The 27038-nt window shown below is 42.5% G+C and overlaps 1 protein-coding gene and 1 long non-coding RNA gene across 3 annotated transcripts in view; one reads left to right on the forward strand and one right to left on the reverse strand.

Moving 5' to 3' along the window:
• The window catches only part of HDAC9 (histone deacetylase 9), a 703417-nt gene that overhangs the window by 174421 nt on the left and 501958 nt on the right, over nucleotides 1-27038 (reverse strand). Inside the window, exon 15 of the mRNA XM_084619569.1 lies at nucleotides 12304-12481. Coding sequence (XP_084475695.1) covers nucleotides 12304-12481 — 178 coding nt within the window. The remainder of the gene's footprint in view (nucleotides 1-12303; nucleotides 12482-27038) is intronic.
• Nucleotides 17004-20456, forward strand: LOC311515991. Of its 2 annotated transcripts, none has more exons than XR_014710284.1 (3): nucleotides 17004-17270; nucleotides 19219-19295; nucleotides 20032-20456. It is a non-coding gene; the product is annotated as an uncharacterized lncRNA (long non-coding RNA). The 2 variants fall into 2 exon arrangements; XR_014710285.1 differs by having other exon boundaries at nucleotides 17005-17225.

Genomic DNA, 27038 nt, shown 5'->3' on the forward strand with positions numbered 1-27038 from the left:
GGGAATCCCATTGCAGCAAAGCCATCCACTATGACCTGCACATTTCCCAGGGTCACTACCCTTGATACTCTTGCCTGCCTGGCAGAAGATGGTACAATATGACTGCTAGCCATCCTCATGTCTTGCCTGCCCGGCAGAAGATGGTACAGTACAACTGCTAGCAATCCGTATCGCCTGCCTGCTCACCATAAGACGGTTCAATAGGACTGACTGCAGGACTAAAGAGAATGACCTGGTCAAGTCACTCCAAAGTTAGTCCCTGCGCCCATGTCTGCCCAGGCGCTCCCGGCCGACGTGGCCAGGAGCACCTCGGACACGACGATGACGGCTACCAGTCCTTTTGCACCGTCTGCTGCCAGAAGGCAATGGGTTGCTGCTACTGTGTAGCAATGCCGTACCGCGTCTGCCAGCATCCAGGAGACATACGGTGACGGTTAGCTGAGCGGGCTCCATGCTTGCCGTGGTATGGCGTCTGCAAAGGTAACTCAGGAAAAAAGACGCGAAATGCTTGTCTGCCCTTGTTTTCATGGAGGGAGGGAGGGAACGGGGGCCCGATGATATGTACCCAGAACCACTCATGGCAATGTTTTAGCCCCATCAGGCATTGGGATCTCAACCCAGAATTCCAATGGGCAGCGGAGACTGCGGGAACTGTGGGATAGCTACCCACAGTGCAACGCTCCGGAAGTCGACCCTAGGCTCAGTACTGTGGAAGCACTCTGCCGAGTTAATGTACTTAATGTACTTAGAGCATTTTCTGTGGGGACACACACACTCGAATATATAAAACTGATTTCTAAAAAACTGACTTCTATAAATTTGACCTAATTTTGTAGTGTAGACAAAGACACTGACAAGTCATTTTTATTTATTTATTTTAACTCTGGTGTTTGTATTTCCCTCAGAAATGACTGAAATAAAAAATATGTTCCTAACCACTTTGGATCTTTTTCATTTGGAAAAACTTTGGATTTTTTCCCCCTTACATTTGGATGGGACTGAAATTAACAACTTTGGTAAATTACACAATTCAATGCTTAAAACCTCCCTCTTATGCACCAACATCAGGGGTGGGATAGATAGGTGGTTTGAGCATTGGCCTGCTAAACCCAGGGTTGTGAGTTCAATCCTTGAGGGGGCTATTTAGGGATCTGAGACAAAAATTGGGGATGGGTCCTGCTTTGAGCAGGGGGTTGGACTAGATGACCTCCTGAAGTCCCTTCCAAACCCTGATATTCTGTGATCACTGAGGATGCCAATACATTTCTGGTAAAATTGTATTAGCCTGCTGTTTTTGAACAGTCAGCCAGGGAGGAAAATATAAAATTAAAGTTCAGATTCAACAAAGCACTCAAACACATCATTCAGCACATGTGTAAATTAAGCACAAGCTTAAGTGGTTTGCTGAATCGGGGCCTGTTTGCACTATGGGCAATGCAAAGTTAAGGTTCTATTTAAAAGGTAGAGCATTCCAAATTATGGTGCTTCTGATACCTTAATTCTTCTGTATTACCAATCCTGTGCACTTTAAACCTGATCCTGTGCTGGAAGATCTTCTATTCACTTCAGTGGGTATGAATGTAGGATTGCACTACAAAATGATAATATGCTAGTAAAGTTTACATATAACAGGAGCAAGAAAAACGACCTATATGCAACATAGCAAAATTCATGCTGATTGAGCATCCTTGATCTAACAAACTTAAAAGTGCGTTAATGCTAACTTTTTGTATTGACTTACCTGGTTTGTTTTCTTTTAAAGGAAAAAAAAGGAAAAAACAAGATCTGGAGGTAATCATCTAATATGGCTTAAAAGCTCTGCTGGCATTGCCGATACAGTTTAGAATTTCCTTTCTCTACAACTATTTGCATTTCACAGTTAACAAGCTTTCCTGCTTCATCATCGGGGCTGTCAAGGTTCCTCCCCCACTCTGAACTCTAGGGTACAGATGTGGGGACCTGCATGAAAAACCTCCTAAGCTTATCTTTACCAGCTTAGGTCAAAACTTCCCCAAGGTACAAAATATTACACCTTGGACAGGCCGCTACCACCACCAAACTAATACTGGTTACTGGGGAAGAGCTGTTTGGACGCGTCCTTCCCCCCAAAATACTTCCCAAAACCTTGCACCCCACTTCCTGGACAAGGTTTGGTAAAAAGCCTCACCAATTTGTCTAGGTGACTACAGACCCAGACCCTTGGATCTTAAGAACAATGAACAATCCTCCCAACACTTGCACCCCCCCTTTCCTGGGAAATGTTGGATAAAAAGCCTCACCAATTTGCATAGGTGACCACAAACCCAAACCCTTGGATCTGAGAACAATGAAAAAGCATTCAGTGTTTTACAAGAAGACTTTTAATAAAAAATAGAAGTAAATAGAAATAAAGAAATTCCCCCTGTAAAATCAGGATGGTATATATCTTACAGGGTAATTAGATTCAAAAACATAGAGAACCCCTCTAGGCAAAACCTTAAGTTACAAAAAAGATACACAGACAGAAATAGTTATTCTATTCAGCACAATTCTTTTCTCAGCCATTTAAAGAAATCATAATCTAACACATACCTAGCTAGATTACTTACTAAAAGTTCTAAGACTCCATTCCTGTTCTGTCCCTGGCAAGCGCAGCATACAGACAGACACAGACCCTTTGTTTCTCTCCCTCCTCCCAGCTTTTGAAAGTATCTTGTCTCCTCATTGGTCATTTTGGTCAGGTGCCAGCGAGGTTACCTTTAGCTTCTTAACCCTTTACAGGTGAGAGGAGCTTTCCCCTGGCCAGGAGGGATTTCAAAGGGGTTTACCCTTCCCTTTATATTTATGACACGCCCCCCAAATCTCAGCTAGGGTGAAACACTGGCTGGGATTTCTTCCTGGAGCTCTAGGAAAACAGAGTTAATAAGACCCATGCATCTCTAAATATACTACCAAGTACATAAAGACTAACAATATTTTCCACATCTCAAGGACGATTTTAACCAGTTGATTCTGGGAAACTTTCACGGGAGAGTGCATCAGCCACTTTGTTAGAAGCTCCTGAGATGTGTTGGATGTCGAAATCAAAATCTTGGAGAGCTAAACTCCACCGAAGAAGTTTTTTGTTAGTTTCTTTGACGGTGTGAAGCCACTTTAGTGCAGCATGGTCGGTTTGCAGGTGGAAACGCCGTCCCCAAACATATGGGCGTAGCTTTTCCAGAGCGTAGACAATGGCATAACATTCTTTTTCAGTGACTGACCCGTTGCTTTCCCTCTCAGACAGTTTTTTGCTGAGAAACACTACAGGGTGGAATTCTTGATCAGGTCCTTTCTGCATTAAAACTGCTCCCACACCACGCTCGGATGCATCTGTGGTTACTAGGAACGGTTTGTCAAAGTCTGGGGCCCTTAGTACAGGGTCAGACATGAGTGTCGCTTTAAGCTTGTTAAAGGCCTTCTGACACTTTCCGGTCCACTGAACAGCATTTGGCTGTTTCTTTTTGGTTAGGTCTGTCAGTGGGGCAGCGATTTGGCTGTAGTGCGGTACAAATCGTCTGTAATAACCGGCCAAGCCTAAGAAGGATTGAACCTGTTTCTTTGACTTTGGGACAGGCCACTTTTGGATAGCATCCACTTTGGCCTGTAGGGGGCTGATAGTTCCTTGACCCACCTGGTGTCCAAGGTAAGTCACTCTGTTTAGGCCTATTTGACACTTCTTAGCCTTAACAGTTAGTCCTGCCTCCCTTATGCGCTCAAGGACTTTTTGTAGATGTTCCAGGTGGTCTGCCCAGGAATCCGAAAATATGGCCACATCGTCAAGGTAGGCGACTGCATATTCTCCTAATCCCGCTAGGAGACCATCTACAAGTCTTTGGAAAGTGGCGGGTGCATTTCGCAGCCCGAAAGGGAGTACATTAAATTCATACAGCCCGAGATGTGTGATGAAGGCTGACCTTTCCTTGGCAAATTCATCTAGCGGTACCTGCCAGTACCCCCTGGTTAAGTCCAAGGTAGAGATGAACTGGGCCCTTCCCAGTTTCTCTAATAGTTCATCTGTGCGTGGCATGGGATAGTTGTCTGGGCGAGTTACAGCATTTAGCTTACGGTAGTCCACGCAAAAACGTATTTCTCCATCTGGTTTGGGAACTAGAACCACTGGAGATGCCCATGCACTTTCAGAGGGGCGGATTACACCCATCTGTAACATATCCTGGATCTCCCGTTCTATAGCAGTTTTAGCTTGAGGAGACACCCGGTAAGGTTGGACCCTAATTGGGTGAGCATTACCTGTGTCAATGGAGTGGTATGCCCGTTCAGTCAGTCCTGGGGTGGCTGAGAACGTTGGCGCGTAGCTAGTGCACAGCTCCTGGATCTGCTGTCGCTGCATACGCCCAAGGGTCATGGAGAGGTTCACCTCTTCCACACCACCAGCACATTTCCCTTCGTAGTAGACACCTTCAGGCCACTCAGCGTCGTCTCCTCCCTGGGCTGTAAACTGACAAACCTTTAATTCTCTGGAATAAAAGGGCTTTAGAGAATTAATATGATACACCTTAGGCTTTCGGTTGGAGGTGGGGAATGCTATGAGATAATTAACAGCTCCCAGGCGCTCCTGGACCACGAATGGCCCTTCCCACGATGCTTCCATTTTATGGGCCTGGAGCGCCTTTAAGACCATGACCTGGTCTCCTACTTTGAAGGAACGCTCTCTGGCATGTTTATCATACCAGGCTTTTTGCTCTCTTTGAGCATCCTGTAAGTTTTCTCTAGCAAGGGCTAAAGAGGTTCGGAGGGTGTTTTGTAGGTTGGTTACAAAGTCCAGAATGTTAGTTCCTGGAGAAGGTGTAAATCCCTCCCATTGCTGCTTCACCAACTGCAATGGCCCCTTAACCTCACGGCCATATACAAGTTCAAATGGGGAAAACCCTAAACTGGGATGTGGTACAGCTCTGTAGGCAAAGAGCAACTGCTGCAATACTAGGTCCCAATCATTGGAGTGCTCATTTACGAATTTACATATCATGGCCCCCAAAGTTCCATTAAACTTCTCCACCATGCCATTTGTTTGATGATGGTAAGGAGTGGCAACCAAGTGATTTACCCCATGAGCTTCCCAAAGGTTTTTCATAGTTCCTGCCAGGAAATTAGTCCCTGCATCTGTGAGGATGTCAGAGGGCCAACCTACCCTGGCAAAAATGTCTGCTAGTGCCTGGCACACACTTTTAGCCCTGGTGTTGCTTAGAGCTACTGCTTCCGGCCATCGGGTGGCAAAATCCATGAAAGTCAGTATGTACTGCTTTCCTCTGGGTGTCTTTTTCGGAAAAGGACCCAGAATATCCACAGCTACTCGCTGAAATGGAACTTCAATGATGGGGAGTGGCTGGAGAGGTGCTTTGACCTGGTCTTGGGGTTTTCCCACTCTTTGGCACACCTCACAAGACTGGACATAGGTAGAAACATCCTTGCCCATTCCCTCCCAGTGGAATGACCCCCCCAAACGGTCTTTGGTCCTGTTCACCCCAGCATGGCCACTAGGGTGATCATGGGCTAAGCTCAAGAGCTTGGCCCGGTATTTAGTTGGAACTACCAACTGTCTCTGAGGATGCCAGTCTTCCTGGTGTCCCCCAGAAAGAGTTTCCTTTTATAAAAGTCCTCTTTCTACAACAAACCTGGATCGATTAGAAGAGCTGAGAGGCGGTGGGTTGCTCCGTGCCGCCGTCCAAGCTCTCTGGAGGCTTTCATCTGCTTCCTGTTCGGTCTGGACCTGTTCCCTTGATGCTGGAGACATCAGTTCCTCATGGGATTGTGGACCTAGGCTTGGTCCCTCTGGAAGCGATATAGGGGATGGAGCTGTTTCTGTTGACTGTGAACCGCTCTCCGCTGGTGCACTATGTTGGGATTCAGGCTCCGGCTGAGCCTCTTGTGTAGGGTTATCGGCTGCTGCCAGTTCAGGTTCGGTGGGGCCCTCTGGTGTTGAGGTTGCAAGTACTGGATTCAGTGCTGACACGGGGTCTGGTGTTGGTTGTTTGGCTGGTTCCGGTTCTGGGACTGGTTCCGTCTGGGTCTCTGGGACTGGATCCACTACTGCTGTTGCAGACATTGGCCTGGGGTCCAGGTCCATCACCTCTGACTGGGTCCTGATAGAAGTTTCCGGAACAGAGCTAGGCCTCACGGCTTGTTTAGCCTGGTTGCGGGTGACCATTCCCACCCTCTTGGCCTGCTTCACATGATTGGCCAAGTCTTCCCCCAACAGCATGGGGATGGGATAATCATCATAGACTGCAAAAGTCCACATTCCTGACCAGCCCTTGTACTGGACAGGCAACTTGGCTGTAGGCAAATGGAAAGAGTTGGACTTGAAGGGTTGAATCGTCACTTGGATCTCTGGGTTGATTAAATTGGGGTCCACTAAGGAAGCATGGATAGCTGACACTTGTGCTCCGGTGTCCCTCCACGCGGTGACCTTCTTCCCACCCACACTCACAGTTTCCCTCCGCTCCAAGGGTATCTGGGAGGTATCTGGGCCTGTGGACCTCTGGTGTGATTCCGGTGCAATGAACTGTAATCTGTTGGGGTTCTTGGGGCAGTTGGCCTTTACATGCCCCAGCTCGTTACACTTAAAACATCATCCAGCTGACGGGTCACTGGGGCGAGGAGGGTTGCTGGAGAACGGGGTGGTGGGACGATAAGGGGTCTGGAGGGTTCTTTGGGAGGTAGGTGGGGCTTTGGGCGGCCCCCGGTAATAGGGTGTGGTCTGGGGTGGTCCCTTCTGGTCTCCGCTCCAACTGCGACCAGTTTTCTTCTTCTCTGCCACCTCCACCCATCTGCTCCAATCTCTCCTGCCTCAATTACAGTTTTGGGTTTCCCATCTAGGATGTATCTTTCTATTTCCTCAGGAACACCCTCTAAGAATTGTTCCATTTGCATTAGGAAGGGCAAATTTACTGGAGATTCAACACTTGCTCCTGATATCCAGGCATCCCAATGTTTTACAATGTGGTAGGCATGTCGGGTAAATGACATGTCTGGTTTCCACCTTAGGGCTCTGAACCTCCGACGAGACTGCTCGGGTGTTATCCCCATTCTGACTCTCGCCTTGGATTTAAACAGTTCATACTTGTTCATGTGTTCTTTAGGCATTTCAGCTGCCACCTCAGCTAAGGGTCCACTGAGCTGCGGCCTCAGCTCTACCATGTATTGGTCAGTAGAGATGTTGTACCCAAGGCAGGCCCTTTCGAAGTTTTCTAAGAAGGCCTCAGTATCATCACCTGCCTTGTAGGTGGGGAACTTTCTGGGATGGGAAGTGGTACCTGGAGAAGGATTGCTAGGGTTTGTTGGTATATTCTGCTGGGCCTTTATCCTCTCCATCTCCTCCACATGCTTCCTCTCTTTTTCCTTCTCCTCCTCCTTCAGCCGCATGAGTTCTATCTGTCTTTCATGTTCCCTTTGTTTTTCCTCAGCCTGAAATTTGGCTAATTCCAGCTGTAGTCGAGCTGAGGATTTGGCCATTCTAACCTCTCTGTTTTTAACTAACTTTACACCCGAGGTTTAGAAATAAACAAACAAAACTTGGCTGTAAAATTTTGCTGTGCTGGAATAGAATACCTATTCTCTGATAGTGATTGTCAGCCTACAGAAAAAGACAATTCCCTTGTCTCTGCTCTGGGCCCAAATTAAAGCAAAAAACCTCCAACTACTTGGAAACCTGCTTACCCAGCCCAAAGAAGAAAAAAAATTTCTTTTCAAACCTGTGCTCCTTGTAAAACAAAAAAAAAAAAATCAAAATCCTAAAAAAAACCCTGCCACTTTTGTCTCCAGGCAAATGGGTAGAGCACACACCCCCTATTTACTTTTAGGAAGAAAAGAAAAAAAAAAAACCTCTGGGTTGGAAGACTGTGAATTTCCCTGCAGGAGTTAAGTACCCTGCCTCCAGGCAAAGAAAACCTGCAATTCACAAGATAATCCCCTTTTGTCTCTGCTTGGCCACAAAGCAGAGAGAAACCAAGCTGCTTTCAGTTTCAAAGCTGCCTTCTGGACTTCCTAAAAATTCCTTTTTAAAATCTGTATTTCTAGTTCAAAAAATCTCAACTGGATCTCAAAATGATTTCAGGTTAATCCCACCACTGTGCCACCATGTCACGGTTCCTCCCCCACTCTGAACTCTAGGGTACAGATGTGGGGACCTGCATGAAAAACCTCCTAAGCTTATCTTTACCAGCTTAGGTCAAAACTTCCCCAAGGTACAAAATATTACACCTTGGACAGGCCGCTACCACCACCAAACTAATACTGGTTACTGGGGAAGAGCTGTTTGGACGCGTCCTTCCCCCCAAAATACTTCCCAAAACCTTGCACCCCACTTCCTGGACAAGGTTTGGTAAAAAGCCTCACCAATTTGTCTAGGTGACTACAGACCCAGACCCTTGGATCTTAAGAACAATGAACAATCCTCCCAACACTTGCACCCCCCCTTTCCTGGGAAATGTTGGATAAAAAGCCTCACCAATTTGCATAGGTGACCACAACCCAAACCCTTGGATCTGAGAACAATGAAAAAGCATTCAGTGTTTTACAAGAAGACTTTTAATAAAAAATAGAAGTAAATAGAAATAAAGAAATTCCCCCTGTAAAATCAGGATGGTATATATCTTACAGGGTAATTAGATTCAAAAACATAGAGAACCCCTCTAGGCAAAACCTTAAGTTACAAAAAAGATACACAGACAGAAATAGTTATTCTATTCAGCACAATTCTTTTCTCAGCCATTTAAAGAAATCATAATCTAACACATACCTAGCTAGATTACTTACTAAAAGTTCTAAGACTCCATTCCTGTTCTGTCCCTGGCAAGCGCAGTATACAGACAGACACAGACCCTTTGTTTCTCTCCCTCCTCCCAGCTTTTGAAAGTATCTTGTCTCCTCATTGGTCATTTTGGTCAGGTGCCAGCGAGGTTACCTTTAGCTTCTTAACCCTTTACAGGTGAGAGGAGCTTTCCCCTGGCCAGGAGGGATTTCAAAGGGGTTTACCCTTCCCTTTATATTTATGACAGGGGCTTATAAATTCTCAGAACCAACAAATGCACACTCATGTAGTTGCATACTCACATGCTCTCTTCTGTGCCCATATAGCTTTATTTTTTATGCTCAGTGTACAGCTTTCCAGTGGGCATTACTTGGTTAAAAATAAAGCACAATTTTTTTCAGACTGACTAACACCATATGTCTCTGGTAAGTACTATGGCCAGATTTTCAAAAGGTATTTAGACACCTAAAGATGCAAGTAGGTACCTAATGAGATTTTCAAAAATCACCGAAGCAAGTTAGGTGCCTAAGTCCCATAGATTTCAGTGGTTCTGCTCACAGTGCCTAAAGTTAAGCATCTGCAAAGTCTTTACAGGATCAGGGCATATAAAACGTATCCCTCCCTCCCCCGGGGATTTGTCCTGATTATGCTAGTTCCGAAGAGGGTCTCCCAGAGTAACCCCAATTCTAATCAACAGAAATAAAAATACTATTAAAATAAATTAAAAGGTGCTGTGTAATAGTAACTTTTTTGGAAATGATATAGACATATGTGGCTTTGACAATTTTGAGGCTATTGGTTGATGATGCCTAGCAATGCAGATAACTATGCAAACATTACATTTTTAGAGGTGGCAATAATGTTCCATTAGCATGTTCTCTAATACAGAGTAAAACAAAAATATAATTTTTATGGTAATTGAGTTATTTTCTCCAAATCAAAAAATCAGTTCAGTTTGGATGAGGTAATGGGTCACTCCTATAATTTTACGATGGAAACATCCACCCCAAAATTTTAAATGGTAAGATATTCACACCACCAAGTGCATAATTTTCTTCTAAATAGGATTATTTGGTTTAAAAAGAGACTGAAATACACATTTTCATTTACTGAAAGCATCTAAATTGATTTAGGATGTGCAACTAATTCAGTGACACAAAGCACATGTGTTTGGTACAATACCACAATGCAGCAGCAGCGCTCACTGCTAAAAATAGCCTGTAGGATTTCCCCAACAGGATTCAGCCAACAATCTCCCCACCCCCACAGAGGAAGAGACAACTGTTTTCAATTGCAGGCTGCTGTGGATCATTAGCAAAAGACGGTTACTCTGTCTTTCTAGAAGAAATGCCTCGGGCCAGATTCTGATCTCATATGCCTTTGTGTAAATCCACTGAGGCCAGTAGAGTTATTCAGGATTTACACCAGTGTAACTGAAGTTAGCATCTGGCCCTTGGTGATGGAATGGAATGGTGACCTCACTCAACCATGCAATGAAAGATAAGGGACCAAAGAAATCTATCTTTCATTTGTGTCAGAAAAGGTGAGTTGCTCCTAGTCAGGATTGCATAAATCTCATTCGATTCCAAAATTCCTTATCTGGAAGAACTTTTTTAATACCATTTGAAACAATGGGGGGGACACCTAAATTGTGGCTAACAAATATCTTGATAACAATATTTTCTATGAAGCTACAGCCATAAAAAGTCATTGAGAACAATAATACCTTCAGCAAAGCTCAAGAGAAGGGGTTCTAATAAATTAAACAGCATAACAATCTAAAATAAAAAATGTCAGAAGTCTGATATAAACTGACCAAATGAATATACATCAGACAATGCCGTCATTCTCCATCTTTAGCTCACAGTCGTGTGCCTAAATACTGCAGAGCTTGCATGACACTATTCTGAATCCCAGGATTTTGCTAATAGCGTTCTCTCCTACATCTCACAGACCAATGGCAGTTTTAAGTCAAGCATTCAAAGGTTTGGAAATGCCAAAATTAAGGTTGACTCTGCAACCCGAATTCAGCCCTCTTGTGTGTACGTATTATCCCAGACTCCATGCCGAGCAGCACCTATCACCTATCACACTTATAGCACTCCCAGCATTATCTATAATAACAACTCCCTCACACTATTGGCATTTGCTTTATTGCTGCTGCTCATTGCAGGTTTATACGCATTTCTTTTGGGACATCTACAAGCTTCTTACTCTCCAAGAGTGAGAATCCTACACCAAGGATATCTTTGGAGAAGGAAAAAATGCTTAAATTGTTATCTCGTTTCTCTGAGGATGTTGTCTTGCAGTCATTAACCCACTCACCCACTTCCCCTTCGTGTTTACAGGTTACCTTCTTCAGGTGTTTTTTCTTTTGCATCTTTTTCATTTTTTCTCTGAGACACATTTTTCTATATCATGATGATCACCTCCAATTGTCATTTCTCTCTGTAAACTTTATTTCCTGCATAGTCAAGTAAATGAAATATTTGGAGGGCAGTGACTATACTTGACAGGCTGATCAGTGGTGACCATTAAGGGGTCTGGCTTGCACTCTGTTCCACTACCCTGCCCTCAAGAATTATAAACTTTAAGAGCTAGGGTAGCTCTGCCAGTCTCATGCTAAGGAGCTAAGACCCAAGAGAGAAACCTAAGAAATAATATTTTAAGAGAAGCAAATTTACAAGTCATTTTCCCTTTCTTCCTATCAGAGTAAGCAAAGCATGATTTATCTCCCACTTATAGGCACACACTGTATTTTTAGGCCAAGACCTATATTCCTATAGGTTAGATTCTATTTTTTCTGATTAGCTGCAATTGGGGAACCAGGCTTTCTGTTTAAGGCATTTTCTTCCTATTGTTGGAGACTTTCAGGCCCCTCAATCTTTCTATGGATCATATACGTATGAGCTGCTCATTGAATGTCTGGAATAGATGGTGACTGCCCAGCAAAACCTCTCCACTGATAGCTTTCACACAAAACTGTTAAAAGACTTCAAGCCTGTAGCTGACATCACTGTCCCGTGACTGATCACCTCATTTGTGCTGCCAGGACTTTGTTTTTCATAGTGAACAGCAGCACCCCTGCAGGACTGAGTGACATTCCCACTGGAATCAAATGAAGATGTTGAGAATCATATCCCAGCCTTGACACTTACTGGTGGTCTCTTTTCAATGCATTGGTGGTCTCTTTGCAAAAAGAACATGAAGAAGAGAGGCAGAGGATGGGGAAATGAAAGAAAAAATTGTAAATGACATAAAGACACCAAAAATGCACCTGTTGCTACATTGCCAGAGTCAGTGGACAATAATAATTTATGACTGTGTGAATATTAACCCTGTGATTTATCAGCTGCATTGGTTGATTTAATTCCAATAAAGCATCATAAAACTCAGTAACGGTGAGATTAAAAATGAATGCATTGCTACAGGAGATATTTAAGGCATTTAAATCAGTTGATCCCAAATGAACAGTGCATTCACTCTGCCTATTAAAAGAGGTCCTTAGGGAGTCCTACCAGTCATGTAGACAGGCTGGATGGGCCGGTCCATTGCTGGATGAGGTAATGTGGAAGCAGCAGGGGAAGAATGGGTCCTGGAAACAGGTCGATGTTTATCTAATCCTGCCATGCCAACTGTAGCCATCTGAGCCTGGTACATTTGCAACTGGTGGATACGTTGATGCTCCAGGATCTGCTGTTTCCAAGAAAACAGCACAGTAGAAAGAAATGTGAGAAGGGATCAAGTAAGACACTGAGAGAAACATGTCAACAAATTAAGTTCATTAGGTCAGGGCTGTAATAAACAGTGTGAAAAAAAAAACCACCTAAGACCTCGTCAATAAATCCATTCAACAGATGTTTTCACACTGACACTGAGGGGCTGCCCGCATTGCTGAATAGTATGTGATGGCAGGCAATCTCTCAATTCTCACTGATGGAAAGAAACAGCTCTACCCACAGAGAGTAACATTTGACTGAAGACTTTTCTAATAAGTTGATAACATAATATTAAGCAGGCTCTGTACTGTTATAAGACTATGTGAGGGAGAAAAAAAAATCTTCCTTTAGTACCTCATTCTAAGAGAAGGATTCTGAGCACTTGCACTTAAAATGTGTTTAATCTAGTGGGCCAAATTTTACAAAGGCCTCAATCTAATTTTCATCAAGATGGCTGGAAAATGAGTAACATTTTAACAGAAATATTTGTGAAAAATTTAGGAACATAGGAATTGCCAGGTCCATATAGTCCCGTAACCTGTTGCTGACAGTACCAGATGCATCAGAGGAAAGTGGAAGTACCACACAGTAGACAGATGTGGGAAGATAAGGGAAGGTAGATGTATCCCTTTTTTTTTGTTTATCAAAAAATGTGGAAATGCAAAATTTTTCAGTGCACTCTTGGGTGAAATTCTAGCCTTACCGAAGTCAACGTGAGTTTTGTCATTGACTTCAATATAGACAGAATTTTGTCCCTAGTCTTAATTTTTTATGCACAGTCTTAGGCCCACAACTGATTGCTGATGCAAAACTGATGGTGCAAAACTGAGATTTTTACAAAAATATTTAGCTCTAAAAATAACTGACATATAGACCTCCATTTTAGGGCTATAAGCTGCATTTTTCTTTTCTAGGCACTTATGTTTACCGATTTGCTTTGGAACTAAGCAACATATAATCAATGCATTGGCTCATTTAGTACTGCTGCAGACCTGGGTGCAATAGCAAGTTCAGTTTGCCAAAGGCCTAGCCTGCCATGGAAGGTATTTTTCAATGTTCAGAGAGTGGAAGCAGAGTTCAGTTTGTACACAAAAGCAGGCGGGAGTACACTATTTCCCCTAGCTAGCTATAGAATTAATCCAAGATCCTGTGAAATGTAAGTGGTGGTCCTGTGGGAGAGGGAATTAAAGCTTTTCCAAGGGACAGATGCTCAAAAGAGGAGTATTCAACATGAGATGAAATGGGAACCAACAGTTAAAAGACATGAAAGCCCCCTCACCCACATTAATACCCAGAGTCACCACTTCAGTGAGATGATGTTGAGTCATAGAGAGGATAAACTGCCTAGTTTTATTGCCATAAAATGACTCAACATAGAAAGAAAATGCAAATAAATAAAAAGAGCTTTTACCGAAAGTTGCTTGGTTTCAGGTCATGAACTATTTTTTCCCTTCTTTTCTTCTTTCAGTGGTGGTGGCATAGGGTGTTATAAATTCCCAGAGTTACTTGGTAATAGCTCAAGAAATCACTGCACCCAACTCCTTCATGAACATATCACAGGTACCAGACATTAAAAAGAATCCCCCTTGCCAAAAATGCTTAATAGTATGTTGTTTTAACACATCTGCTGAAGTTGCATAATGTGTTAGTGAAGATATGTGTTGTACACCAGATTGAATGTGTCTTTTGTAGCCATAGCTGTGTGAAGTGGTCATCGAAGGGAAGGAATAGTTGTGCAATGGCAGCATAAACAGGAAACATTCTATCTGTGGAGGACACAGGCAGAGTCGATCTAAGTGAGTTTATTCTGTTCATATCTAGCTGTGGTTTCCTGGAAGAAAGCAGGAGCAAAGTCTGAGAACCTGGATATGTGAATTCAAGAGGAGAGGGACATTGGACATCCAATATTTTTTATGTGCTTTTAAATAGTTGCAATACTTTTGACCTCACTGCACTCTATATTTGTGTTTGATCTACATGGTATCTATAAAGGGTACTGTTTTCAACTGTAGCCAGAAGGACTGATTTTAACACGTGTATTAAGCTGAGTGTATTGTATCTAACAACTTGTTTTTCAGATATTTTAGCAAGAGTTTCTGATAAAATTTGCTGAAGACCGAGAGAGGAGCTAATTCCTGGGTTTCTTATCCTGCCAAAGTCTGTCCCCACATAAACCTATACAAGTATCTAGAAATTGCAACAACCCTATTTGACATAACCAGTTTAGAAAGAGGAATCGTGGTAGGATATTTATTTTAATAGCCACTGCTCTACTGCTAGGTTAACACTAGAACTAATAATCTGGGCATATCTTCTAAAATTTGTTAAAATAACTTGTAGTAATTTGTATAATGGGAATTCATTTTGGGGTGGATTATTCTTTCAAGATATCACAAAGCCCCTTTTACTTTAAGAATCAAGATTTTAGATACCAAGCGGATGTCCTCTTATCATCATTGCTTCTGTTTTAGGTTTGATTAGTTTTGAGCCAGAGATTTAGGCTGAATTGCAGAATTAAGTTAAAGAGCACAGCCACTGAGCTCTTTGATTTTTTGATAAATAGCAGTGCATTCAGAAATTCCCCCTCCTATATATTTATGCCCTTATCTGTGAATAATGCTGTATCACACTGGTTAGGGGTTTAATTGCTAATGTATAGAGTAGCAGGGTTAATTAACACCCTTATCTGGTTTCCCAGAAAGTGCACCTGGACTTGGAAGGATGATGCTTAGCTCAATACTATGAATTCATCCTTGGATTCCCTGTGCCGTAGCACTGCGAACAAATGTCCATGTGTCCAGTGATAGGACAAGAGAACTGTCTGCACATCTGTAGTTAGTGATTTGTGTGAATATATCTGGAACATTTCTTAGGTTATCTGAGCCTTGTCCTCCCTGCATGAAGCCTGTTTGTTCCAGGTGCATGAGATTAGTTCATTAGAGGAGTTAGGCAATTAGGGCCTGATCCAACAACTATTCAAGGCAGTGAAAAGATATCCATTAAATTCTCTTGACATTGGATCAGCCCCTTAGTAATTATTTTGAGGAGGATTTTCAAAGCTGTCTCTAAAAAGGAGATGGGTCTTTTGGAGGTATGTAAGTTAAATTCTTGTTGTTCTTCCAGTATTACCATAATAAGTGTTGCTTGTAGGGAATCAATCTCAGTTTAGACTTGATGTGAGTGCTCCCTGTAGGGGCTTATGTATTTTTTTCCTAGGAAAGTTATATACAAATGTGATTCATATCCATCAACCTAATGCTTTGTATAGACTATGGAATTTAATGAGAGTTATTTCCTTTGTTTCCAATGGGTCTGAGAGTTGCTACCTGATGTTTAGCAAGGTAAGTCAATTTTGTTGTTGTCAGGAAGTTATAATTTTCAAGATGAGATCAGGCGTTCCTTCTGTTCGCTGTAAAGCTGATATAAGGTTTAGTACCACCTGCAGTAATTTCTTCTGCTCCGTTGATTATTTGGTTCTGTGCCTAGTAAAAAATAGGTGCATTCATGCTCTTCTGGAAGGTTGTTGTTTCTTCACGTGGAACCCTACCAGTCTACTTGCCCCTTTTCTAAACAGTTATGTAGTTTCTGTACTGTTTTATCTGTTCAATTTATCATGATAGTTTTAGTCTACAGATTTGAGTACCTCCCCTTGTCCATTTAGAAATAACACAACAATGAGCTCAAATTTCTCTTTGCAATCTTTTGTTTGTTTTCTGATATAATTATTTTATTCTGAAAACTACTTTTCAGGTTTTGCACAGGATTATTTCTTCATTGTTTTTCAGGGAAACCTTTTTTTATTTCTATCCCTATAAAATGTTCAAAATTCGAATTTCCTAAGATTGAAATCCGTGCAAATGAATTGTTGTCATAAGTCAAGCAGGTTGCTTATGCCTTTGCTTATGCTTTATAATCATCTACAGCACCTTCTACTGATGTGCTTCTAACACAGTTGTTTTCAACCTTTTTCCATTTGCGGGACCTTCAAATGGAGGCAGGGACCCCTTTGGAAATCTTAGACATTGTTCCGTGGACCCTTGGGGGTGCACAGACTAAGTGGAAAGCCACTGTTCTAGCACATGGTGCTCAGAGCTGTAACATGGGTAATGCCCAGTCATCATGTTAGCCCTTTTAAAAATGCGATGGCCTCAGCATTGCCAGCCCTGCAAGTTCAAAACTCATGTGAACGGCATAAACATGGTTTTAACCCTGTGGAAACTGCCCCTTTTTGTGCGCTCGGATTTCCAGAAACCACCTGGAAATGCACAAAAATAAATACATGCACAGGGTGGGGCCCTCCTCCTCTCACTTCTGAGGGCTGATGATGACCCTGCCTCCCCTGCTGCAGCCGAGGCTAGGCACCTTCCCCCAGCCCTGAAGGCTGTTCCTGATCTCTGCTCTGCGCCCTCTCCTCTCTCTGCCCTGCAGCCCCGCTTCCGGCTGCCTCCCCCCTGCACACTGCGCCTGGAGCGGCGCAGGCGGGGGGTGCTGGTGAAGGGAGGATCTTCTCCGCCCCCCCGCGCCTCCTCAGCGCACGGGAGCAAGGAGGCTGCTAGCGGCAGCTGGCCCACGCTGGGCACCGGCCGCGCGCCCCGCAGCGCGCGAAGCCTCTGCCGCCGGCCGCCCCCCAGCTCAGGCTGCCAAGAGCAGCATCTGGCGGCGGAAGGCGGAACTGCAGCACCGGTTTCGGTTCGGCCCGGACCCCTGAGCGGCCGGCGGAGGCAGGTCGACGCGCTCCGGTGTGACCGGGGGACGCGCGGAAGGAAGTAGGACGGGGGGTGGCAAGGCCGCCACTGAGCAGCCGGGCTAGGCTCCCGCGGGCAGCGGGGTGGTGTGGGACCAGCTCAGGGAGCGATGTGTAGCCAGTTCGTGCTCGGGCGCCCAGGGAGGGCGAGCCCGGTGCAAAGGGTGTGCATGGGGGAGCCGGGCCTAATCCCTGCTGCCGGGCTGGGCTCTCTCCAGCCACCCTGTCCTGGCGAGTTTTACCAGCACCAGGGCAGAGCTTACGTGGCGCTAGTCTTCGTCTCCGCCTTGGGGGTGTCCCGCGCCCCGGCTGTGGAGTTCAGGGCACGCACTCCCCCAGCCAGCCTGGGCAATGTAGGGAGCACCTTGGGGGGGGGGTGGCTCTTTCCACTCCTACTGCTAGGGACCTTGGTGTGGTGCACCTGTATTTAGTAAGGAGAAGAGTCCTTTCCTCTCCAGGCTCTCTGAATAGGAGGAACTTTATGCCCAGGTTTCCCAGGGAAGGACGGGTGACTAGAAGACTGTATTTTTCTAATAAGTGACTGACAACTTCTTTTTTTTTTTGCTTTGGATTCAGAGAGAGAAGAGCAGGAAACTTGTCCTGTCCATCTCCTTTTTGAGATTTTTATGTTCTTGCCTAGTTGTGTTTCCTGTAAGTAGGAATGGAACAAGTTACTGATTTAAATCAGCTGAGAAATCTGTTTCAGAGTAACAGCCCTGTTAGTCTGTATTCGCAAAAAGAAAAGGAGTACTTGTGGCACCTTAGAGACTAACCAATTTATTTGAGCATGAGCTTTCGTGAGCTACAGCTCGGGGAGACATTATTGCTTGCAGGAGAGAGCACCAGACTGGGACTCAGAAGACATGGGGTCTGTTCTCTGCTCTGCTGCTGACATGCTGTGATACTGAAGTCACTTCACTGGCCCATGCCTCCATTTTCTTTCCCATAAAATGGGAAGAATGAGACTTTGTAAGGTGATTTTCAGATCTACTGATGAAAAGCGCTTTGTAAGAGCAAGGAATTATTATCTTTTCTTACACAGGCCCCTTTGTGGACCTGAGCCAAAATCCCGGATCTGAACAACTCCAAACTTTGAACAACTGTTAGAAGTTTGGAGTCAGGTTACAATCCAGGACTTGGATCCAAATTTCACAGCTGAGCCCTATCTTTGTCTTTCCAGAAGAAAGTTCTAGATGCAGACACTCCTGAACAAGAAGGTTTATTTAAAAAAAAACAAAATAAACCCAAAATCCTATTTGCACTTAGAAATCTTGCAAAAATAGGTTATGTGCTTATTTATGTGCACAAATACATTCACAAGCAAGAGTGCACAAATATTCTTCACACAAGTGACTTGTCAATGCAAAACTACATACAAGTGGAAACCCGCCAGGAGCCTTTAATAATGTAGATCTTAAGGTTACATTTTTTAGTTGTCCTATCATTTGAAAAACCACATATAAAACTGCAAAACCCCAGGAATCCCATTGTAAAAAAAAAAAAAAAAATACAAAACTGAAAATTTCCATCATTTTAAAGAAAACCTCAGGAATTAACCATTTAAAATATATGTATAGCAAGCTACACATAATTTAAAAATAAGTAAATACCACATTCACAAAAGGAGGGACAGAACAAGATTGGGGCCCTGACATGATGGATGTGAAGGAGTCAGGCTTGTGGGAGAAGTAAAGAATAGGAATCTCTGGTACCTTAACCCAAGAGAGGCAATACTTGGTAGAAATGGAGGAAACAGGTGTGTGGCCCTGACTGTGTGAAAAAAGGAGGCAGCAGGAAAGAGTGGGACTAAGACAGTCACTAGGCTGAAGGCAGACAGAAATGAAGAGGAAAGCCACAGTGGAAAGTGGTGTCTGGGAGTGACAGAGAGATACTGTGGTAAGATGGCTCCAAAGCCACCTGGGGGCTGTTTTTGCTTCCTGCTCTGTGTAAGATCTGACTTTTCCCCATAGGTGTAGCTGCAAGTATTTGACTTGTCATCTTTACCAGAATACCAGCTTTACGGAAACTGAACACACCACACACTCAGGTAAATATGGTACTTCGTCTATGGTTGGATTCCTGACTCAACCTTCTCATAACTATTTCAACACTCTGGAGGTAAAAAACAAAACAGAGTGGAAATCTCATGAATAAAAAAAAGTTGTACAAGATTTCTGGTACCTTCTCAGGCTATATATAGCACAAGGATCTCTCTCAGTATTTTGATGCTTTCCATACCAGAAACAAGATATGCAGAGATGCACAAAAGTGAACTCTACTAGAAACTAATGTATCCCCATATTTTACATTCAATTCAAACTAGAAGAAAATACATATTTAAGATGCATATACAAGGCTCTACATGTACTAGCACATAAATAATATTGCCACATAACCCCAGCAGCATTTAAAAAATTCAGATAAGAATCTGGTTCGCTAACCATCTACAAAAGCCTCTTGTCCACCCGTTCATAGTTGTAGGAAGCTTGTATTCTCAATGCTCTCCAAAAACCCTGTCAAACCAGTACGAATGGGTTATTTTATCTGAATCACTTCATCCCTGATCATAACCTACAGTCCTTTCATTTTTGTTTCTGCTCAGTTAATTCATTTTTGGTATTATAAATATGTTTTAACAATGAGCACCATTTTTTTAAAAATAAAAATATTTGGCCCTCATTCTGTGCAGAAAGTACAGTGTATGGACTAAATTCAGCAATAGGCCATGTGCTCTGATGACATACATGGCCTGATTCTACTTTTACTTCATTGCTTTTATACAGGTGTAACTCCACTGGCTTCAAGATTTCTTGTGGTACAAATGGGAGAAGTCTCAAGCCCCATTGTATGAAGGAAATGCTAGGAACTCTTTGTTCAATATACTGCCACCATACATATGAACGCACAAAGGACCAGATTCATTGTTGCCTTAAGGGAAGCATAAGCCCCCTAGCACAGATTCTCTTCTGTCCTGTGCAGAAGACTGCTATGCCAGGACTGCATCTCCTGAGTAGGAGCCCTCTGCTCAGAGGGCATTCTGGAGAGAGATAAGTGTGGTCAACACATTTTTACAGCTCAGCAATCCTGTGCCCTGGCCATGGGCCATATAGGTCACTGCAACTGGAGCACAAACTCAGCCAGCCTTTAGGGCTGCCATAATCTGTACGCAATTGTTTTCTGTGAATAATAAAGAAGGGCTGTTGTGGTTTTTTTTTTTTTAACATGGATGTTTAACCTTAGAAATATCAGAGATGTCAATATCTGGTCTTACCTTGTTTTGTTGGAGGACTTTTTGCGGGTTTCAGAGATGCATATTGTTAGTTCTCATGCCCTACTTATAGTGGGATTGGAATCCTTGACAGACTTCCTTTCTCCAAAATATTAGTCATTGGAGTTTAACAGGGGGTTAATAAAAACAAAAACACACACAATCCTCCCCCCCCCCCCCCAGCAGAATTTTAAACAGTCTGACTCAAAATCCCTTCCCCTCTCAAGAGCTCAGCTTTCACCTCCTTGGCTTTTGTGATGTCATCACTTCACTAGTTCTTCAGTCGTCATAAAGTCTTCCAGGACACAAGACCTGATTTTTTTCCTAATATAAATATACAGGGGAGAAAAAGACCCTTAAGAAAATAAAACTGAAAGCTTTCCAGACCTTCTCTATACATCATTATGAATCAAGAAAGAACAACTCCCCCCCCCTTTTTTTTTCTCACTTGTAACCAACCACCAGCAAGTATCAGTTGAGGGGTAGAGTGGATGTTTAACTGAAGTGAGAACAAAATTGTACTGGAAACCTTGGGGAGAGTTTAAAATGTTCACTAAAGACCAGGATTGTCTGTTACAAGTAGAATCCTCAGGTTTCACTGTATTTAATATGAAGAGAAAATAAAACACTACCAGAGGGGGTTAATTGATTGGGGGAGAGGGGGGAAATCTATACTTGCTGATCTACAAAAAAGTAGAGGATAAAAAAAATTGGAAAATAGTGCTGTGTCAGCACATACTATATTACAGACTGCAAAATAAAGTGTAGTTTCCAATTTCTCGACTCTCCAACTGATCTTGGACCAAGGAAGGCAGAGTACATTTCAGAAATAATCGTAATATTTATTATGTTGCATGGTAAGGATGGGTGAACTTGTTTGAACTTTGATCTCACACAAACATAACATGTTTGACTCTATTAAACATTAGTCGATGCATATTCCACTTAGGACAAGACTTAAAAAAAGACTAGGGGTTGAAGTGAACCAGTGAGAGCAGTATTGCCAACTCCAAACATTAAAAGGGGGGGGGGCAAAATAATGAGATTAGCTTAAAAATCAAGAGCTGTTTTAAAATTAATATATTTGGATTTCTTTTTATTTGCCTTCTGTTTTTTGAGTCTTTAGTGTGCATTTGGGTCACATTTTCAGACTTCTAACACCCTGGGGAAAAGAAACTTACTTTTTATGTAAATGGAAGCTGAGTTCCTCACATAATCAGGCTTCTCAGAAAGGTGGGACTTTAGTACATCCTCACATATCACAAAACTTTCATTAAAATCACAAGAATTGGCAACCATTAGAGAAGCTGAAAAGGAACAAACTAGAGAAGAAGGAACAAATATATTTTTTAAAAATATTTTAAAATATACAAACACACACACCTTTCCCCAATCTAGCTTTTGGGGGTGGAGGGAAGGGACTGATTTTTTTAAAATCACTGGTCACTTTTGAAAACATAGGCCTTTATATTTCATGAAATTAGGTTGCTTTTGTTACCTAGTTACCTTAGAGAAGAAAACAGTGCTATAGTCAATGAAGGAAGTCACCTAACTCAACTGGCTACTAAAATTAAGATTCACAAAACATAATTCATCATTGTGATTTGGTTTTGAGGCCAAATTGTGTTACCATGTACGCTGGTGTAAATCTAGATTAATTCCACTGAAGCCACTAGAGTTACCCTGGATTTACATTAGGATAAGGAAGTGCAGAATTTGACCTTCACTAGCTATTCTTCAAAACAAATCCCAGAAAAGAAAAGAGAGAGTATTTCTAAAGCCCAAACAAAGTTAGAGGAAAAATGTAATAGAGAATGTTGCCTTAAGTGAAAAACCACAATTTTAACTGCATATAGTAAAAGTGAAAAGAGCCTTAAAAACCAGTCAAAGCAAAATGTTAATTCTAATTGTTCTATTTAGTTGTCCTTGATTTGTGACAGGTTTGTTAGTATGCAGATTTCCTACATGCCACTTTCCATGGGGGTGTTTACCAAGTGAAATTATGCAGACTATTTCCCCTCGCATCTCATGTCTTTAGTCCTAATTATGTTGGCCCTGTGTTCACTCAGGGTTATGTTACAGTTGTCCCCAAGTGTTCTTGATTTGGGACCAGTGACAAACTAAATCATCCGATGAAGTGAGCTGTAGCTCATGAAAGCTTATGCTCAAATAAATTTGTTAGTCTCTAAGATGCCACAAGTCCTCCTTTTCTTTTTGCAAAACTAAATCATATAGTTTATGCAGAACATTTAAAAAAAATCATAAAAAGTAAATCCTGAGATGCTGAAAAACAAGGTTGTGCTTGCTTATTCCTCCCAACAGATGTTTACCTGTTTATTGGCATTGTTCCATTATATTTCTTAATCCCTTTTTGATTTTCCTGTTCTGTATTTAGGATTTAGCTGTTCAATAATTTCACCTGGACTACATGTTTCCTAATAAAAATGTACCTGTATAACTACTGGCATGCTGCAGTCCATGGGCTGAAACCAGAGATTCAAACAGTGATGGCTAGACTGGGCATTATTGTATTCTATGGTATTTGTATTGTACTTGGATGTTCTGCCTGTGAAAGTGAAGAGCTGGTTTTATTGGTACCAGCAGACCCTGCTGGCTAATGCCTCATAGTGGACTGAAGAATACCTAGTGCTGAGTGTCCTGAGAAGCCACCATGCCCATATCTGAAGTCCTGAGTGCTGGGACAGATAGCTAAGCAGGCTAAGGAATCACTGTGGATAGTGTGATGGGATAAGGGAACTCAAACCAGGTAGTCAGGAGGACAAGGACTCATGGTGTGTATCTAGGATGCCAAGCTCAGACCTTCACCTGTGATTGCAGTCACTGGACACTTGCCCACGAAAATTAAGGGAACAAAAAAGGATCAGCCTGATTGCCATGGGGTCTGTTACCAGCATCTGACCAGCACATACAGTATTAATCAATTCTGCCCAAAGTTAGAGTGTGATTATTCAGAAATGGGTGCCTCTACTATTGTATCAATGGATGAAGCTCTCTGGATCTTAGTGATGATCTCTGTCCATACAGGTTTGGAATCCAGGCTATGGTGAACATTCACTGCAATGTATTGTTTATTTGGGAACTCAGTCATTCTGCAACTGATCATGCATCTCTGCACTGGCGTTAGGCCATGAGGACTCCAACCCCAAGATCACATACCGTGGTAGCTGGCTCTTCAGTTTTACGCCTTATCTGTTTTCCATGACTCTAATGCCAGTGTCATTGGGATAATGGCCCTTAGAAAGTTATCACCTGTCAGCTGGTTTTGTGTGTATGTGGTATACAGGTCCATTGGGGATCTAAAGGAGTGGACGAGGAGGCCTCTGGGATCAAAACCTGCATGTTTTTTTTTAATGACAATGGTGGGAGGTGGGTGCGAAGGAAACAACCTGCAGGAAATAACCAGGCACAGTGGCTACCTCCTTTCCTCTGGTTATGGAAAGGGAGAAGGCACCACTGAGTGCCAGGATGCAGACAAGGAGAGAAGCAGGTGGATCTCATTCTTAATAAAAGGAGCTGCTGTGCTCCAAAGAAAGGTGGTAGAGAGATGCCGAGGAAATGTTTACTTGGGTGAATGGTTCAAAGCCCTGGTGCTTTTTTGCAGGGCAGTGGAGGATTCAGATTGGAGTCCATTTTTGTTTGTTTTGTGTCTAGACTTGAGTCTGAGAATTTAAATAAAATATTCCTGGGGTGGGTGGCCCAGTGAACAGAGCACTAGATTGGGAATCCTAAAACCTGAGTTCTGTTTGCAGCTGTCACTGACCAGCTGTGTGACCCTGGGCATATCATTTAACTTCTCTGTGCCTTTGTTTCCCCTTCATCTGTGCTGTCAATTTAGACTGTAAATTTGTCAAGGCATGGAATGTCTTTTACTGTGCAATTGTTCAGTGTGTAACAAAGTGGGCTCCTGACCTCAGTTGGGGTCTCTACATGCTATTGTAATACAAATAATAAAATAATGAAAAAGGGATCTTTTTATTGTTGAACCCACCACCAAAAAAAAAAAAAAAAAAAAGTGGTGCATTTCTCACAATTTGTTGGCCCTCCCACAATAATTATCTGGGGTTCTCTAGATAGAGCTAATCATATAACAGATAAGAGTTAAAAAACACATTGAGATGGAACTGAGGAGCAAGGGGAGTGGTGGAAGAGAAGTTAGATTGTTCGCTTATTATGGGTCTGACTGCAATATTCAATGTAGGTCCCATTGCTGAGAATCTGAATCCAACCGGTCTGTCTATCTCATGTGACTTGGAAATCATCCTTTAACCCAGTGCTGATGTGCAGGGTTCCCAGAATTACTTGTTTGATTTTTCAACTATGAGTGAGAAACATTTGACTTTCTGAATAGAGAGAGTATTCAAGGGCTTTTCTTTTTCTTTAAATTCAAGGGCTTGTCCCTTCTGTAACCATCTACCTGAAAAGTCAGTGCATATTTTAATAAATGTCACTGCACATCCATGTATGAATTATTGGCCTCCACGTACTATATAAAGTGTTCTGAAGAATAGCCCCTCTGCCTCACTTCAAGTGCTACACAAATCTTCAAACATAGACATTGAATGGCCGTAAGTATTAGTCTGTATCCACAAAAACAATGAGGAGTCCGGGGGCACCTTAAAGACTAACAGATTTATTTGGGCATAAGCTTTCGTGGGTAAAAAAACACTTCTTCAGATGCAACTGAATTGAATAGTCTTGTTCATTGCAACATGATGCTTTCTGAATCTGCGGCTGGCTTTTTTCAAAGCCCCTGTTCTGATATAGCAAACCTATATAACATGGTAAAGAGCTGGTTTATTTGAAGTCTGCTAAAAAGAGATGGTAATTAAACTACCACAAACATAATGACACTGTGACAATTAATAGTCAAACAGAATCAGCTGAGAAAGCAGATCTGATTCCATGCTGACTGCAGCTTCCACCTATTGCTGACCACAATAACCTTTTTGGGAAAAGTCACTTCCATCAGTCAGGCCACTATAGGGCACTGGCCGCAAGGCAGCAAAGCAGTACTTGGAATAATTCTTTGCAGATGCCAGGAACCGGAAGTTTCAGGAGGAAAAATGAAAGCCATTCACTCTTCCAATGACACAGGCCTTTGATACCACAAAGTCATTTGGGCAGAGAGCTCCAAGGTCAGGAAGGCACGTAAAGATTGGTGATTAGAGAAATACTATATCAGCAAAGTGTGGCAAGCTATTAAAAGAAACTGTAGCTTTTATGATTGTGTTGCTGAAGCTTCCCCAGGGCTATTTGCATTAGATATTGAGTTAAGCATAACTTATTTAGTCCCAGCATTCCAGAAAACATTTTGATGTCAGCTACTGCAGGAAAGTAAACACGAGGCAAAGGAGGAAACAGTACTGATCCCAAACAGATAAAATATTGTAATTTAATTTTATGAACCCATGCATTTCAGAGCATTAAGAATGAGGAATTTTTAAAAGGCTCTTTTAACTTTTTTTTTTTTTTTTAAAAAGGGTGGTGGAATGAGGGAAAGCTTTTAGTCATTTTGTTGGGAGGGGAAAGGGAGAAGAGAGAAACCAAGTCATGATTTATCATCAAACATACACTAGTATCTGCCAATACATTAATGCACTTACTCTTATGAAGGATTTTATGCACAGCTATAGCTCTCTTCTAATTTTATATACTTGCATACACATAGTATTTTTTCATTTCTTTGTCCAGTGGCTCTTCTGCATGTCTGCTGATGGGGACTTACAACAAGTAAAAAGAACCTCGAAAATGGAATTGCAGTTTGGTGGAGCATGTCTGAGGAAGGAGATCCTTCTTTTTGGATTGTGCTGGCAAACACTGACTGAACACTGTTCACGGTACTTAGAGAATAAGAAGTAGTCCTTTACAATGTTGCGCACAAAATCTGGTTGCATTCAAGGCACAGTGTAGGGGTTCTATCTCCATCCCATCTGCTTCATGCTGATACTCCCAGCTGTGCCACTCTTGCTGCCAGCGTGTTTTCTGCTGTTGGTGCCACTGCAAATCCTCAACTGGTGACATTAAAATTCTGGATCGTTAGTCACTAAATTGAGATTGAACTCTCAGGAAAGGTGGTTATCCCACAGATTACCAGCTCCTATACTATACCGGAGTTGGTTTGTTTTAAAGAGGAAGCCAATAAAGCCAACAAGGAATTTTGTATATGGATTATCTATTGAATCACTGTTCTAGGATACCACAGCAGGGATACAAGGGAATCACAGACTTCAATGAATGGTCAGATTTTCCTTGGATTGACCACACTAACTGTGTACACAAGGGGGGGAAAGCTGGAACCCCAAAAGCCATACATACGTTATGGTAAAGAATACTCTCTCTCTAATACATTGGAGACACTGTCCAAGAGCAGTTTTTTTTTTTTTAACATAAAGACTGACCTTGCAGTGTTGACAAAGCTTTGCTTACTGGCTATAGAATTGTTATGGCCACAAGTTAAAGGATCCTGGAAGTAGCTTGTTCACCTCACTTTTGTGTAAGATT

This window comes from Lepidochelys olivacea (assembly GCF_965140295.1).
Source record: "Lepidochelys olivacea isolate rLepOli2 genome assembly, chromosome: 2".
NCBI classification, from domain to species: Eukaryota; Metazoa; Chordata; order Testudines; family Cheloniidae; genus Lepidochelys; species Lepidochelys olivacea.